Source organism: Saccopteryx bilineata, chromosome 10 (assembly GCF_036850765.1).
Source record: "Saccopteryx bilineata isolate mSacBil1 chromosome 10, mSacBil1_pri_phased_curated, whole genome shotgun sequence".
Lineage (NCBI taxonomy): Eukaryota > Metazoa > Chordata > Mammalia > Chiroptera > Emballonuridae > Saccopteryx > Saccopteryx bilineata.
The window spans coordinates 10,940,899-10,958,223 of NC_089499.1; the positions used below are offsets into that span (position 1 = coordinate 10,940,899).

General features: G+C 51.7%; 1 protein-coding gene across 5 annotated transcripts in view; it reads right to left on the reverse strand.

Annotated features, from left to right (window-relative positions):
• Positions 1–8,293: 8,293 nt before the first annotated feature.
• The window catches only part of GASK1A (golgi associated kinase 1A), a 47,867-nt gene continuing 38,835 nt past the window's right edge, over positions 8,294–17,325 (reverse strand). For 4 of the 5 annotated variants that reach the window (XM_066244674.1, XM_066244675.1, XM_066244673.1 and 1 more), the window contains 3 exons: positions 11,295–11,417; positions 9,476–9,579; positions 8,294–8,801 (listed from right to left, as the gene is read on the reverse strand). In XM_066244674.1, coding sequence (XP_066100771.1) covers positions 8,591–8,801; positions 9,476–9,579; positions 11,295–11,417 — 438 coding nt within the window. In that variant the 3' untranslated portion in view covers positions 8,294–8,590. The remainder of the gene's footprint in view (positions 8,802–9,475; positions 9,580–11,294; positions 11,418–17,325) is intronic. The other variant, XM_066244676.1, reaches the window with a different exon arrangement.

Consider the following 17,325-nt stretch of genomic DNA (forward strand, 5'->3'; position numbering starts at 1 on the left):
ACTGGCTGACCCAGTGGCAGTTTCTGCCAGAGCTGAACAATTAGCTACCGTTGAACTCAGCAATTCCACTTCTGGATATACACCCAAGAAGTGAGTGCTGAGTCATCAAAAAGACACGTATAACATTCCCAGTTCTAACTAGACAAAAACTGTAAACAAGCCAAACTGTCCCTCGACAGGCAAATTCAACTAAAATTGCAAAGGACAATTAAAAAATGAATGAACTGTGTATCTCAGAGCTGTAGAAATCAGACCCAAGAGAATATATACTAAAGGATTCCCTTTGTATGAATACCTAGGACAAGAAACAATCTGGGGCAGTAGAAGTCCGAGTCGTGGTTACTGGGAAAAGGGTAAAGACCGAATGAACCCAGGGGAGCTGGGGAGCTTGGGAACGTCTTGGTCTGGGTGGTGGCTGTCCATGCAAGCGATCATCAGCTTACTCTCGAGATTAGTGCACTTGGCACACTTTATATATACATATTACACCTCAGTGAGAAAGGAAAAACTCGGCTCAGGCGGTGGAAAACCCCATGTGTCTCCTCCAGCTCCCTAGTTATTAGACCTGCGGTGTCCCTCAACTCTGCTGCCCTGGTGTGTCCTCCGGAAAAGCACCCCACTCCCTCTAGGGGGAGCTCACGGGCTAGAAGCTGGGTGTGGCTGTTTGTGTCTGCATCTGGACAGAAGGAGCTCCGTGAACGGTTCAGGTTTGTTGGTTTGGTGAACCAGCGTGTTTCTGCCTCTGTCCAGTTCACTTTTCCCGAATTTGAAATCCTGCTTTATGTGAAACTTGGTCCTGGTGTTATTTTTTCTCTTTACCATGTCACTCAACATTCTTCTTGGAAAACAAAAGGTTCTGGTTGGCTATAGAGCTTGCCATTGTGTGGACTCACAAGGAAATTAGGTAGTGTCCTTTCCCCAGGTCGTAGTCCTTGTGAGGTCCAGCCCTGGCCACCCTTTGACAGCACTGAGTATTATACTGGCTTTTCTTTTGTTTCTTTTTGTTTTTAATGTGTTTTTTAAATCGATGTTTAGTTGATTTGTGGTGAAGTACACAGACCTGTGGTGTAGAGTTCCATGGATTGGACAAATACACCACCCTCGGATGCCACGCCCCACATGGTGTGGATTATTTCCATCACCTCATATTTGCATTTTTTTTAAACTTCAAAAATTTAGTAGGCAAGAATTATTTTTTTATTACATAGGAATTGTTAAAGTGCATTTAATATTAAGGGTATTGGCCCTGGCTGGTTGGCTCAGTGGTAGAGCATCGGCCTGGCGTGCAGAAGTCCCGGGTTCGATTCCCTGCCAGGGCACACAGGAGAGGCGCCCATCTGCCTCTCCACCCCACCCTCTCTCCTTCCTCTCTGTCTCTCTCTTCCCCTCCTGCAGCGAGGCTCCATTGGGGCAAAGATGGCCCGGGCGCTGGGGATGGCTCCTTGGCCTCTGCCCCAGGCGCTAGAGTGGCTCTGGTCGCAACAGAGCGACGCCCCAGAGGGGCAGAGCATCGCCCCCTGGTGGGCAGAGCGTCGCCCCCTGGTGGGCGTGTGGGGTGGATCCTAGTCGGGCGCATGCGGGAGTCTGTCTGACTGTCTCTCCCCGTTTCCAGCTTCAGAAAAATACAAAAAAAAAAAAAAATAATAATATTAAGGGTATTATTTCTTGATGCAGTTTGTTTTTAATCAGCATCTTAACGCATCTACCCATCCAAACTCAGGTGAGGGTAGACTCCGCCCACAAGGAAGCCTGGTTTGTGTTCTGTCCCCAGCGCCCCTCCAGTCAGATCCCCCCACCTTCGGGGGTCTGTGAGCTTTCTGCCCCCTGTCTTTCTGCCTCCTAGACACTGCCGTCTCCTCCCTAAGGCCTCCTACGGAAGCGTCCTACCGTCCAGCACGCCCCCAGCCTGTCGCCTGCCAGGTCCTGGGGCCCCACAACCACGCATACCATTTTCTTATAAAAACTGAACTCTGTCTCTGCTGTCGTGTGAAACCAGAGTTTCTGCCTAGAGATGACTTCCTCTCTGGTAATTCCCTCAAAGACTCAGTGACTCCTGTCGGTGGGACAAAACCAGAAGCCCCTGAGGTCCCCCAGCAATCCCGCTCATCCCCAGGTGGGCCAGGAGAGGGCGCTGGTGTGGGGCAGGAGAGCTGATGATGGAAATGGGAGGGACAGGGCAGAGGACAGAGAACTCCACACTGTCCCTCAGAGTGATCATAAGACGGTTTTCCTCCTGCCGCTCACGCTCCTCCGCACTGAAGCGCCTGCTGGCACAGTACGGGCAGGTTCAAGGGCAGAAGAGCCAGCGTCCATGGCAAAGCCCAAACCACGTGGTCCAGGAGTGGGCCTGCAGAAGTGTCTTACCTGAGCTGGCTGGTGAGTCTCAGGGACTCAGGTGGGGCGTCCAAAAGCCCAGGCCGAGGGGAAACGTCTCAGGATGTTCATGGAGGTCTCCGCTCCCACATCTCCTGCGCCCTCCGGCTCGGGCCCACAGCTGCATCCGCAGCTACAGGGACCTTGCTTTCCAACAGAAAGCCAAGATGCGCGCTCTGACAACCAGATGGAGAATGTAAAACTGGGCCTGCCTCCAAACATCTGGAACATGTGGCCACCACAACACACAGCCTCTAATTCTTTCCAAATTGTATGTGTTCTGGGGAAATTTGCTCAATAAGATCTATTAAAGGAAGGAAGGAAGGAAGGAAGGAAGGAAGGAAGGGAGGGAGGGAGGGAGGGAGGGAGGGAGGGAGGGTGGGAGGGAAGTTACAGTGGTGGAAGCAGAGGCTCTGGAATCAAACGAGCCTCGGTTCAAATCCCAGCTCCTCCAGTCCTGCTCTGTGACCTTGGGCAAGTGACTCAACCTCTCTGAGCTTCAGTTTCCTTTACTGTCGAAAGGGAGCAATAAAGCCTACTTCTTGGACTCATTTTGAAGGTTTGCCATAGGAACACAAGGAAAGCTCTTGTCCCAGTGGGATCCATGTTCAGTTCATGCCAGGAGGTGCTCCCCTCCCAGGCTCACGGGCAGACTCTGCTGTCTCCGTGTAGCCTCGGACAGCTCACTCCCTACCCAGCTGGGCTCTCCATCTGTAGAGTGACGATCTACAGCTGGGGTGGTTGTAGGCATTCAGAAAGTCACCTTGTAAGGCTCTTAGCACTGCACCTGGCTTGTAATAAATTCGTTATTACGACTACAGAATGCCATACCCAGGCCCTGGAGGCCAGATGTGATGCAGAAGTCTGAACTTCTCAGATGCAGAAAGGTACCATGTACCATGCAATCCTCCCAGCAGGGGCTGAGGTTACACACAGCAACTGAAGTCTCTGCAGCGAAACTTGAATATTCACGCAGCGTGGGACCTGAGTTCTGGCGCCAACCAGATGAGAAAGCTTTTGATTTGCAGAGTTTGGGGACTGTTGGACTTGCACCCAGGGAGCTGTGAACCTCTGTTACTATCATCAGCCTCTCCCGCTTGGAAATGCCAGCGTTTTCCTTGGAATAGCTTTTCTGGGGTGAGGGCAAAGGGACAGTGTCAGGCCTCGGATGAGGCCAGCGGTTGTGAGGGCCTCTTTCTGAAGGCTGATTAGCCTGCAGCTGAGCAGACACCCTTCCCACGCACCCTCAGCCCCTGCCCTGCAGACCGCGGCAGCTCCCACCCTCGCCGCCTGTAACGTCGGTGGGAATGTCCCGGCCGCCATCCCTGGCAGTTTGCCTCACTTGACATTATTCTCATGCCAGAGGGCCTGGCTGGTTGGCGCAGGGCAAGCACTGAGGCTGAGAACGCTTTTTGAAAAGGATAGAAAGCAGATGAAGTTTCAGGTTTGCAGGAAAGACGCAGTTCATAGACGGAACAGACCTGAACAAGCAGAGAGCAGTGGGCAGGGAGCCAGATGCACGGGAATGCGCTTGGCCAGGGCCTCAGCTGGCCGCTCTGCATTCTGGGGAACAGCTCTGAACGCACGGGGGTCAGAGGAAGAGGAACTGTCAGAGGGGGCGGACTGGGCGGCAGAGGCATCTTGTAGTGGTGGTGGTCCTGGGCTCAAGGCTATAGCACAGCTTCTGCCTGGGTTTGAATTCTGGCCCTTCCACCTATGAGCTGGGTGACCTAGAACGAGTTACTTAACCCCTCTGTGCCTTATCTGTGAAGTGGAGATAATAAGCATCACACCTACCTATCAGGTCGTGGTGAGGTTAGATGCTTTAAACATATAACACACGGTCACGGTGGCTGGTACGTAGTCATCACTCATTACCTGTTAGTGGCTGTTAAAGTGGGTGTTCAGGACAAATGTGTCAAGTGCTGGCCCCGGGTCTGAACCCACAGCTTCTGCATTCAAGTCTGGGCCTCTGAAAGGCAAAACTAGAAACAATGTGAAGGATATAGATATAGGAATATATTTATAAAGACTTTCTGAAGCAGAAGGTAGGGACTCAGGGGACACCTGTTGAGGAACAGCAGCACATTGAGAGGCCTGTGTCACAAATAGGAGCCATTCTCAGCTGAGGAGTAGACGAGGTCAGGGCTGGCCCAACCCTGGAGTTCTGTGGACGTGGGCAGAGCTTGACTCAGAGCCCCCCCTGCGCCACCCCACCCCCCGTCCCCAGAGGAAGAGGCCAGTGTTGAGGGGAGCACCCGGCGATGGTGTCTTTGCCCGGTAGGCTGAGCAGGGCGAGCTGGGCCCTGCTCCACAGTGCCACAGGCGGCTGGCACGCACTGGGCAGCTTGGGAGGGGCCATATCGTGTCTGCCTGCCATCCCTCCCTGAGCTCAGCAGAGCGGTTCACATCAGGACACAGAAGTGCTTGCTGGGAGCTTGGGGCCTTGCTCACTGACAGGAAGACTCTGGATTGGTATCTTCAGAGAGAAACTCAACACACACAGGCACATGCACAGCCCACACAGCCCAGCCAACCGCCCACCTGCTGGACGGATTTCCCTCCCTTTCCAGGCAGCCACCCGGGCCTGCGTCCAGGAGAAGGAAACGTGCCCTGGGCTGTGGTTCAGTCAGTCAGCCTCCCTGCAGGGCGCGGCCAGCTGCCTTCACCCAAACTACCCTCCCCTTTAAGCCTCACAGTCAGGTGGAGGAGTGAAAATAAAGACCACCCAGATAGAGAGGTGAGCGCCCTAACTGCCCTGGCAGCAAAATGTTTCTCGGTTTCCTCTCTCCTTAGCATTGTGTGACCAGTGTCTCGCTCCCGCCTCTGGCTGGGTGTAGGTCCCAGGCAGGAGGGAGGGAAGGGGACTCCAGACAGAAGGCCGAGTGGGGGCTGTTGAATGGACACTGGTTGAGTCCGGGACGGGCAGCATCCCTTGATGAGGGCATCCTAGGGAAGAACTGAAGACAAAAGGAGGAGAAAATACAGGAAGACAAATGTATTAATGATCTTAAGAGAAATACCTGTACCTTCTGAAGCCAAACTCCCCCTTCCAAGGGCCTAAATCATGCCCAGGACATTGCTTCTTCCCCGTACCTGCCGAATATGTCAGGCATGAAAGTTGTTTATAGCCCCTCCCACACACCAGCTGCCCCTCTCCCACATTAGATCAGAAGCTCCTTGAAAAGGTTGTAAGAGATTGAGAGAAAGGCTCAGGGCCCAGGTGGTTTTATGGGAGAGTGCTATCAAACCTTTGAGAAATACATGATTCCAGAGAGTTAAAAAGATGAAAAAATTCTAAGTCCATTTCATGAGGTCTGCCTGGCTTGAATAATAAGACAGCCACGGAGTGCATAGCAAAGGAAAACCTTAGACCACATATAAATAGATATGCAGAGATTCAAAATAAAATATTAGCACATTAAATCCTGTAGTTTCTAAAAGACTCACGTGCCTTAGCCAAGTAGGTTTATTCTGGGAATGTAAGGATGATTCAGCATTAGAAAATAATGGAGAAAAACTATACATTCAATAGACACTGAGAAAGCATTAAATAACATTAAATCCCCGTTTTTTATTTATTTATTTATTTTTATTTTTTTTAAAAAGCCAAGCTAAGCATAAAGAAAAACTTCCTTAACTAAATAAAAATATTTATCAGAAACTATTTCTTTAAACCTGATAACACTCAATAGTGAAGCTCTAGAGGTGTTCCCATTAAAGTCAGGAATAAGAAGAGAATGCTCGCTATTGTTGCTATTACTTGACTTTACCTAGAGATCCCACCCAAAGTAGTGAGACAACAAAAGTAACTAACGGTGTTCATACAAACACACATTCACACACATATACACATACACACATTTGTAAAATAAAAATGTAAATTACCATTATTTGAAAATAGGATTTTCTATTTAAAAACTCTAAGACATGCATTTAAAATTCTATCTAGAAGAGGCCCTGGCTGGTTGGATCAGTGGTAGAGCATCGGCCTGGCGTGTAGGAGTCCCGGGTTTGATTCCCGGCCAGGGCACACAGGAGAAGCGCCCATCTGCTTCTCCACCCCTCCCCCTCTCCTTCCTCTCTGTCTCTCTCTTCCCCTCCCGCAGCCAAGGCTCTATTGGAGCAAAGTTGGCCTGGGCGCTGAGGATGGCTCCATGGCCTCTGCCTCAGGTGCTAGAATGGCTCTGGTTGCAACAGAGCAACACACCAGATGGGCAGAGCATCACCCCCTGGTGGGGCATGCCAGGTGGATCCCGGTCGGGTGCATATGGGAGTCTGTCTGACTGCCTCCCCGTTTCCAACTTCAGAACAATACAAAAAAAGAAAGAAAAATGCACAAATATAGCAGAGAAAATAATTAAAGTAGAATAAGAAGGTGAGAACTTGCCCTACTAAATAACAAAATAATAAAATAACTTTAATTAAAACAGCATAATAAGTTTCATAAGGAACTGAAAAAAATATCAATTGAATAGAACATAGAATTCAGCACACTGTAACAGTACCTTCAGATCAGCAGAGAACAAGTCCACTGTTGAATAATGATGTTGGAACAACTGACTATTTGGGGGTAAAATAAAACTTAAGTTAGATCCTTACCTTACACCACTCTCAAATATAAATTTTATATAGATTTAGAGTGAATGTATAAGAAATGTATATAAACATTTATACTAGGATAAAGCATAGAAAATTATTTCAATAATCTCGAAATAGTGACAGCCTTCCTAAGAAGGCATGAAACTTGGAAGACTTAAAGGGAAAGGAAAACAGATTTGACTCCATGGTAATTAAAATTTTGTACTTGGCAGAAGATGTCATAAACAAAGTCAAGAGAAAAATGACAGGCTGGAAGAAAATATTTACAACGTAACTCACAGGGAAAAGATTGATTACACTAATTAGATTCAAAGATCTCTCACAGATTAACAAGGAAAGAAGAAACATCTCAGAAAAAGATAACTCACAGAAAATCAAATACAAATGACTAACAAATAATTGGGAAGATAACCTCACTAGTGATTAAGGAAATGCAGTTCAAAATCAGGTTTTCTTACCAGTTGAATAAAAAGTTTGAGCGGAGCAAGTGTCGGTGAGGTGGTGGGAAGACATTAAGTCCCCTCCCTCTTGGTTGGATTATAAATTGACACCACCATCTTGGAGGGCAATTTGGCAGTTTCTTTCAAAATAATAAATGTTCATGCCTCCCCTTTGGTGCAGAAATCCATTTATGCGACTGTAGCTAGCAGAAATAATTGCACACCATGCAAAGGTGTGCATGGCATCATTGTCCATAATTAGCGAAAAGTTGGAGCCACCTGATGTCCATCCTCATGAGAACAGCTAAATAAAACATGGCGCATGCTGCCTTAGAATGCCATGCAGTCGTCAATACGAATTGGGTCACCCGGGGGGCGGGGGGGGGGGGTCTGATACAGAATAAAGAAAACACGGTAAAGTAAAAGAAGTGAGTTGACAAAGACAGACGACCCTGCTTCTATTATAGTTTAATTGGCATGCAGTGTAAGTGTAAATAAAGTACATACGTACCCATCTCTGGGAGGTTTCTGGGGCTTCCATGTTTTATTTAATATGCTCCTGTTATTTATGAATTGGTTTTTGGTGAGCATGTATTACTTTTGTAATTCTTACACCAAAAACATAACTGAATAAGAATCGAGTATCTACTGCCTATAAAGAGAAAATGCTCAGTGTTTCATTTCTTAGACCTGAGTCCACTTTCAGCCCAAGCAGTTCTGGGCCATGAGTGTAATTCTGTGAAGACCCATTATTAGGCGCATTGCACATATGTGCACAGGCATGTACACATGCCCACATACATACATGTGTCTATACACACACAGTTGTGTAGCTCTGCATATGCATGTGGGATGCACAGTTTTACGGTATATGGAACAGTTCTCAGAACATTCTTGAATGTATTTATTGGTGCGAGGAAATAAAGAACCAGAACTGAGAAGGCAGAAAAGAAGGTGGTGACATTGAAAACCCAACACCCCTACCACTCCCACCATCCCAAGCAGGTGACATTTTCCATGACACCCATGCTGTCCTTCTGGCTCTGGCTTTTCCCATTTGTCATCAAGATGAGTGAACCCAAGGAAGTGTGGCCGTCGGGACGGGTGCTCATCCGCTTGGGTCACGTGTGAGCACCCCACCGGCAAGGCGGGAGCCCTGCCTGGGATGGGGGGGCTCATAGGTCCTCGTCCCCAAAGACGGTCAGGTTGTGCTCTCGGATGTGTCCCAGAAGGACCTGTCCTCGCCGCTCCAGGGTCTGGAGAACGCGCTCCAGCCCCTGTCGGCCACCCTGGCTTTCCCAGAACACCAGGTCCATCTGCAGTGACTTGAGCAGCATATTCGGTAGACACCCTGACTGGAGCACCTTCACAGCAGACTCAGGAAACCTAGACGCCAAGTCCCCCGAACGTCAGAACAGAAAAGAAAAGGAAAAGTGATCTCAGGGAGCTTCCGGAAAGGCAAAGCCAGATGGCCGGCACTTACACAGCTGGGGGACCATGGCAGGGGCAGCCTACAAAATCCCCACGGCCACCCGCCCTTGAGGACTAGTTACCAGGGACCTCCCCGCTCCGCTGTGAAAGCAGGCCACGGATGAAGCTTTCAAGTGGGTCCCACTGCCCAGAGGAGCGGGCGGCTCAGCTCTGCTCTCCCGGGTGCAGTGCCTGCTGCCCTGCTCGGCAAATGCCGGAGAGCGCTAGGAAGGCGGACCGCCTGCCAAGGCTGGGCAGACAGGCTGCCAGGCCACCCTCCCCACCACCAGCCCGGGCCCAGGGCGGGGCTCGCCTGCCCCCACCCCGCAGGGCAGCCCGCTCTATGGGGCGGGGAGGCCCTCCGGATACTAGGGGTGGGGGCACTCCGTCCAGGAGTTGAAGGGCCTGCTGGCTGTGTCCCCTCTCAGCTTTCCCAGGGCCCCACATCCAGTCCCGAGGCTCAGATCTAACAGCTTTTGTCCCACGACGGACAGCTGACTTCTCAGGAGCCACAGTTTCAGGTCCCACTGCCTGGAGCAGGGCCATCCAGCCCCAGTCCCTGAACTCCCGCCCAGACCCTTGGCGCTCACCCGCCTATGCCCTCCAGCAGCCGGAAGTTCAGCCTGTCCGCAGGGTGCTGAAGGTGGCCGGCGTTGTCAATGTAGACCAGACGGGACGGCTCACTGCTCCGGACCTCGGGGAAGAAGACGGACTGAGACAGAGGTGGGTGAGGGTGCAGCCTCGCTGGCGCCAGGGACTCTGCCGGGGAGGGGGGCTTGGGGGGCCCTGAGCTGGCAGTCCCACCATCCACCCTGCTACCTGCCCAGATGGTTTCGGTGCTGAGCCCTCAGCTAACGCTGCTCAGTGCTTCCCGGCACCATCTCAATGAGCCCTCCCAGCACCCTTAGAAGGGGGCCACGATGTGAGCCCCATTTTACACAAACAGAGGCACAAAGAAGTAATCTGCACAATAAGTAGCTGGCTGGTTCGAACCTGGACCAAGCCACTGTGCCGTCCTGTGAAAGCGCAAGGCAGAGGGAACAGAGCCTGCTCTGGTGGACACAGGGGCGAGGGCACTGGTAGGACCTGGCCCAGAGGCCCAGAGGTGAACTGCCCAGCAGGATGTGAGGCACACGTGCACGCTCATACACACGCTCACCCCCCCCCACACACACACACACACCTGGGCATCTCCCCAAGCACCACTGAGGACACACGACACTGTCATCCTCGGGAGCACTGATCACGCCTCATCCCCACGGGAGGAGAGAGAGGTTAGCGCCACCTAAACCTCTTCAAAACTAAAATCACCCATAGAGAACTCTTCAGCACCTTCAAACCATGGAGCGTTTTGGAATAAAAGGCCGTCTCTTCCAGCCCCTCCTCCCACCCCCTGCACACACCCCATTCCTTTTCATTCTCCAAGATTTCACGGTTATATCTCTCTCCAGTGACCGGGCACCATGCTGACAGCTCTCTTCTAAAGGCAACTGGCCAGGTGCACGCACATCCCGAGGCCGCGGGGACAGCAGGCCTCACGGCGAGGGGGGGGGGGAGAAGCTAGGGAGCCTCTCCCCAGGTGGCACCTGCTCCTGGTGCAGGAGGGGGCCATCCTGCCGCACCAGCCCCCCTCGCTGCTGGCCATGGCACACCGCTCCCACCCTGAGCTATAGTTTTAACAGGAGGCGGCACAGTGTCTCTCTGAGCAGCACAGCCAGCCTGTGAGCCATCAGGGTCCGACCAGCCAGGTGGCCTTGGAAATGCCCTCCTCCAGTCCAGGTCAGTTTGCACAGTGACTGGCACAGGGAGGACATGTGACGAGACACACAGTTCTCACTGCGTCCAGGGCCCTCAAGGCACTCTGGAGTCTCTCGGGGACAGCGGGGTCGATGGATGACTAGACACACAGTTCTCACTGTGTCCAGGGCCCTCAAGGCACTCTGGAGTCTCTCGGGGACAGCGGAGTCGATGGATGACTAGACACACAGTTCTCACTGTGTCCAGGGCCCTCAAGGCACTCTGGAGTCTCTCGGGGACAGCGGGGTCGATGGATGACTAGACACACAGTTCTCACTGTGTCCAGGGCCCTCAAGGCACTCTGGAGTCTCTCGGGGACAGCGGGGTCGATGGATGACTAGACACACAGTTCTCACTGTGTCCAGGGCCCTCAAGGCACTCTGGAGTCTCTCGGGGACAGCGGGGTCGATGGAAAAGGCTCCCAGCCCACCCGACACCTCAACCACATTCTCAAGGCTCCTTTTCTCAGTTTTCTGTGTTATTCAAACGAAGGGTTCTGTTGCTAAAAGGAGCAGGATCGGGAACCCCAGGGCCACATGCTCTCTGAAACTCACTGACAGCCTCCTCTGAAGGGGACAGGACCCCCAGAGTCTGGGTGGTGAGGGGACGTACCAGGATGTGGACCAGCTTCAGCTCGCCCGGGTTCCCACATTTCTCCCGGAGCCCCTCTGCCACACAAGTCTCCCAGGGCACGGGCTCAAAGCCGCAGCAGTAGCGATCCAGGCGGTCATGGACCTGTGGGGACACCCATTCTCTGAGCGGGCAGCACACTGTGTGTCTCCACCAGGCCCCGCACCCCAGCCACCCAGCCCCCAGGCCACACGCTAGGGGCAGCCCTCAGTGGCTCTGTTGCTGGCCTCTGGCTCCAGATGGGGCTTCTGCACTGCTCTCTGGCGGACGGCGTTCCCTGCATACAGAGAGCTGTTTGCGCACGCCTCCAGCCAGCATGGACTTCCAGCACCCCCCCCCCCTCCCTCTACCTACAGCTGTGCCTGCACTCTGGCCCAAGGCCCCGGGGCCTGATGCTGACCAGGGGTCTACCTGGGGGACTGCACGTGACCCCAGGACATTCTGCGCAGATTTCAACTTGCGGCAGTGTTTCTTTGCAGAAAGCTACATGGAATATGGACTGTATGACATGTGCTTCGCTGGCTTCCCCAAATCTTCACCCGTGGGAACGTCCAGCAGGGTGGCCTGGCCAGGCCCACTTGACAGTTTGATTATAAACTGTGCCACGCCGTCTGCTCACCTTTTCCCACTTAAGAGAAATTCAGTTTAAAAACAGCAGACTAGCAGCCAAACAAACACGTTCACATTTCATCCCCACCGCCTTTCAGGATTTCATTCCTCTCCCCCTTTCTGAAAAAATGTTAATCCTTTGCTGTTCTGACTTTCTGACCAACCTAGCAATATTGCACAGTCACGATATGAATTGAAGTTCTAGTTTCCTTTCACATAAGCTGCTGTAGAAACCCTTACTCCGTGCTAGGGACTGCTCTGAGTGGCTGGTGGCTGGGCTGGCTCTCTGCCAGGGCTCAGGTGACTGTGGAGTGGCAGCCTCTCTCTCCGAGGATGGCAGTGGGCTGGCCCCGCACTGACCACTGGCAGTTCAAGATTTCATGAGGCTTTGAGGAGGTCAGATCGTGGGGGAGGAATGGGTCATTTGCACTGACTCTCACTCCCCTCTGCGGTCTCACCCTGCGGGGCCTCCTACGTGTCCCGACAAAGGACCACCTTCCTGGAGGCTCCGGGAAGGAACAGGTGCATGCCTGTCTGCACGAAGCCAGAGGAGGAAGTCTAGACACCAGCTTAGGGTTTGGATGAATAGCCTGGCCGATGGGCTTTGAGGAGACAGATGGGGAAGAACTACATCTTAGCTAGCAAGACATGTGTAGAGCATTGTAAGTGTTAAATATCAACATGAAAACCAGCAGCCGTTACAAGATGAACCCTCCACAGCAAAAACCCTAGAAATTGTCCCAAGTCTGCAGAAACAAGTCGCATCCGCCATGCTGTTAATATTTACCGTCGCTCTGGGGTCACCAGCAACAGAGTGAGAGAGAAAAGAGAGGCGATGAGAAGACAGACCATTCACTACCAATAAAATGACGGTGAACTTGGAAAACCAAGGACAAACTGAGCAACTCTTGAAGCAAAGCGAAGTTAGCAGGTGGCCAGTAACCAAATTAATACACAGAAGTAATAGCCTTCACACAGACCAAGCGCGACCAGCCAGAACATGTGAAAGAGGAGGAAGATCCTACTCCAATGGCCGCCGAAGATGAAATACTCAAGAATAACCCAACATGGAAGTGACGACCAGCTACAGCAGGGGTCCCCAAACTACAGCCCTGCGGGCCGTATGCGGCCCCCTAAGGCCATTTATCCGGCCCCCCGCAGCACTTCCGGAAGGGGCACCTCTTTCATTGGTGGTCAGTGAGAGGAGCACAGGATGCGGATCCTGGAGTACTGTATGTGGCGGCGCTGCAAAGCGTCACGGCTCCTGAAGCGCGTCATATCACTTGTTACGGCTAGCAGTGACAAATATGGAACCGGACATTGACCATCTCATTAGCCAAAAGCAGGCCCATAGTTCCCATTGAAATACTGGTCAGTTTGTTGATTTAAATTTACTTGTTCTTTATTTTAAATATTGTATTTGTTCCCGTTTTGTTTTTTTTTTACTTTAAAATAAGATATGTGCAGTGTGCATAGGGATTTGTTCATCATTTTTTTTTAATAGTCCAGCCCTCCAACGGTCTGAGGGATGGTGAACTGGCCCCCTGTGTAAAAAGTTTGGGGACCCCTGAGCTACAGGATATATCAAGATACTTTGGGGAGCGTGAATAAATGGAAAGACATATCCTATCCTTGGCTAGAAGACTCTACATTTTAGGGTGTAAAATCACTCTATCTTAGTCCACACAAATTTAATTTGATTCCAATAAAATCCCAAAAGGATTTGGGAAGGAGAAGGAAGTAGCTTGCTGACTCTAAGTTTCACGAGAATAGATGCAAGAATATCGGGACATTCTAAGAAAGAGCAATGAGAAAGACCAAGCCCTGCCAGTTGTTAACATGAAGTATAAAGCACAGTAATCGAAACAATGTGATTCTGGGTATATCAATAGACCCTCTACTGGAACAGAAAAGAGTCCAGAAATAGACCTACATACATATAGAAATGGACAATATTTCAGACCGAGGGAAAGATTACTTATTCAACAAATGGTGCTGGGACATTTGGGTTGTCATCTAAGAAAAAAAGTCATTGTTTTGTAGCTTATCTCTTACTCCAAAATACTTTCAGACGGATCAGAGATATATATATGAAAACACACGGGAGAATTTTTTAAATGACCCTGAAGTAAGGGTAGCCTTTTGGAATACTAACCTAGAAGTCAGAAAAGAAAAGCTTGATGATTTTAGCAATATAACAATTTTTAAAAATTTCTGCACAGCAAAAACACTGTAAACAAAACTTAACAACAATTGAATTTGACATAAATATTGCAAGACCAATAATAGCCCAACAGAAAATGGGGCAAAAATATTAGCAGGCAATTAAAAAGTGTCTAAACAGAGACAGGATTGGGGTGAGGCGGAAGAAATTGAGGAAGATGCCCACTCTTGGGGTTATGCCGTGCAAGGTCACCTGAGAGAGTCCACCTACAATGCTTGCACCTGGCGCCCTCCCTGGCCTCAGAATTCATTATCTACTGCTGTATGACAAATTCCCAGGGGCTTCGTGGCTTCCAAGGACCCACGGATCACCGATCACCTCCCCGCTTCTAGGCGGGGTCTTGGGGACCATCTTAGAATTCTGCCTATCACATCTCACCCCATCAAGGTCCCATTTTTACACATAGGAAAAGATGCTCAAGGTCACCCTTCCAAGACCCTTGTCCAGGCAGGTGTTTCTGTCCTCCGAACTGGGCTCTAGCACCTGAGAGACGGGGAGGAGCACAGCACCCAGCTCTGGGGCGGGGGGGGGGGGGGCTTGTATTGTCTGTCTCTGGTTGGAAGCCTGAGAGTCACCTGTGCCCATGAATCTGGGCTCCTCTCTCACTAAGAAAACACCTGACGTCCCAAGTAAACTAAGGCAGAGGAGGTACCTGTGAACGGAAGCCATATATTTGGACTCAAAACAAGGCACGCACACAGGCGCACAAATGACTGACCTGGGCTCCTGGGGAGGGAAACAGGCCAGCCTCACCCAGAGAAACCAGCTGGCTGAAACCCGGAACACTGGCCAGCTGAAACGTGCTTCTGACCTCACACCATTGTAAGTGGGAGCTGCTGCTGGTGTCCCACCATTCCCCTGGCACTCACGCTTCCCACACAAAGTGCCTGTGGCTCTCTGCCTCAGCCCGCCTCTGGGTGCAGGGACAGGCATGGCTGGCCTGCGCACGGGCCAGGCTACAGGTGCCAGGAGACCCACACCCTCAGGAGCTGTCTCAACCAGTGACAGTTGGGAGTTGGTGGGTAAATAGCAGGTGTCCTTGGCCCCCAGGTGGGGCAACTCTGAGGTATATCCTCCATGCACCCCCAAAGATCTCAGCAGGATTGAGCCCCAGGTGCCTGCAGCAGTATCTGGGCACCGCATGGAGGGCATGCATGGGTGTGGCCTCCAGCAAGCACATGTGGAATTATAAGGCACCTGTATGTGTACAGTGTGTCTGTTTGAATTCTGTGTAATTGATCTGAATATCATCCAACAAATAATTTCACCTCTTTCCCTGCTACTCGGGGTAGAGTGTGCTTCCGGTCCTTGCCCATGGGCTCGGTCATTGACTTGCTTTGGCCGAAGGAGTATTAGACATTGGCAGAGGCCTTAAATGTGCTCCCGTAGTTTGGCTGAGCTCTTGGGCTTCTTCAGTTCCCCGTGAGAGGCTTGCCCAGGTGGCGCTGCTCCTGCAGCCTGGGCTCCAGAATGAGACAGGAAGAGCAATCCTGAACCCACCCATAACTGGGAGCCAAGTTCCACAGAGCCCTGCTGACCCACAACCCTGGGGGAAGAAGTGAAGGGCTGGCGTTGTAAGCCGTTGAGCTTTGGAGAGGTCTGTTACACAGCATTATCTCCACAATCACTAACTAATACAGGGTGCTGTGCGGGATTTGCAACACAGAGGAGTTGTGGGGGTTTAAGGACTGTGTATGTGTGCAGTGCTTGTGTATTTTGTGTCCAGGTAAGTGGTATGTTGTAATATACACACACGGGAAAACAAGAGGTTATAGTGCATCAAACAAAACCAAGCAGCAAGCGGAGCACAGAGTGGCTGGATGTGGAGCTGGTCTCCTGCTCCCGGTCAGAAGGCACCTCCAGCTCCGGTGCTGGGAAACCCACAGCCCCACCTCTCTCCGCTGCCAGTGGTTTCTAGGAAGGCAGCGTCAGCCAGACAGGAGTGCTTGGCGTGAGCAGTCTTCAGCAGACCAGGGAAAAGGTGGCAGGGGGCCAGCCAGGTCGCGTCTGACCACACACCCAACCTGTGTGTGCTTTGGCTGCTGGGACTTCCATCCCTACAGCAGGCCTTGGCAGCCAGGGGAGGGTCCCGCACCGCAGCCCCAGGAGACAGACAGAGGGCCTCTGTGTGGAGCAGAAAGCTGCTGTGTGCACAGCAGCTGGACCGGGGCTTTGCAAGGAGGTGCTCCGATCTCACGGTCCCAGGGCATCCCTGCAAAGGTCCCCTTTTCCTGCCCCCAGTGAGGGCCAGGTGAATAGTGACTCTGACCGCGAGGGTGGGCTCTGGAGTCAGACCATCCAGGCGGCGTCTCCGCTCCACCAGCCGTGACCTTGGGCAAGTGACTTCACCTCTCCAGGCCTCAATTTCTCAACTTCAAAATACAGATAAATGTGGTATCTCATGTATAAGTTTGCTGTGCAGATCAGATGAGTTGATTCCTGCCCCGAGTTGGGGACAGTGCCTGCGTACTATTGAGCAAGTGGCATGCACCGGGCACTATCTGGTGCACACTACACAAACGACCTGGTGTGCAGAAACCTCACACTGGTCAGTATCATCATCTGGGTTCAGCTCTCCCAGAGACAGACCTTGAGACAAGGATTCAAGCGAAAGCAGCTAATCCCAGAACACAAGCAGGGGAAGTGGCAGGGAGGACCAGCACTGACCCCTGTGGGGACCTGGGCCACAATCCCGGCAGGGAATCCGACAGACACCTGGGATAGGCACCACAGAGCAACCCCAGGCCAGCCAGTAAATAGCTGATGCCTGCAGTCCCCCAGTTACCCCTGTGTCCTGACTGGGGGTCCCCAGAAACTGCAGCCCCCTCCCCGGGGTCCTGAGAAACTCCAGGTTACCTCCTGGCACAGCAGGGACCTCAGAGGTCCTGTGGCTTCCTTCTCTCTCTTTAGTGCCCTGGCTAGACTAGTATCATCCATTCCTCTCTCTCCCTCTCTGTTATTAAGTTACACAACCATCTGGAGTCCTTGTTGAGTCAAGCATATGACATTATAGACATCAGTGTGCTGATAAATGTGTAACTGCCCAGGAGTACGGGGTTCCCAGCATATAGCATGTGCTGATTTCCATGGTGCGGACAGTCCCGCCTTGGCCAGTTCCAAGCTGCCAGCATGACAGTGAGGAGCTGGCAGGAGATGTGTGGCCACCATTACATAGTATTC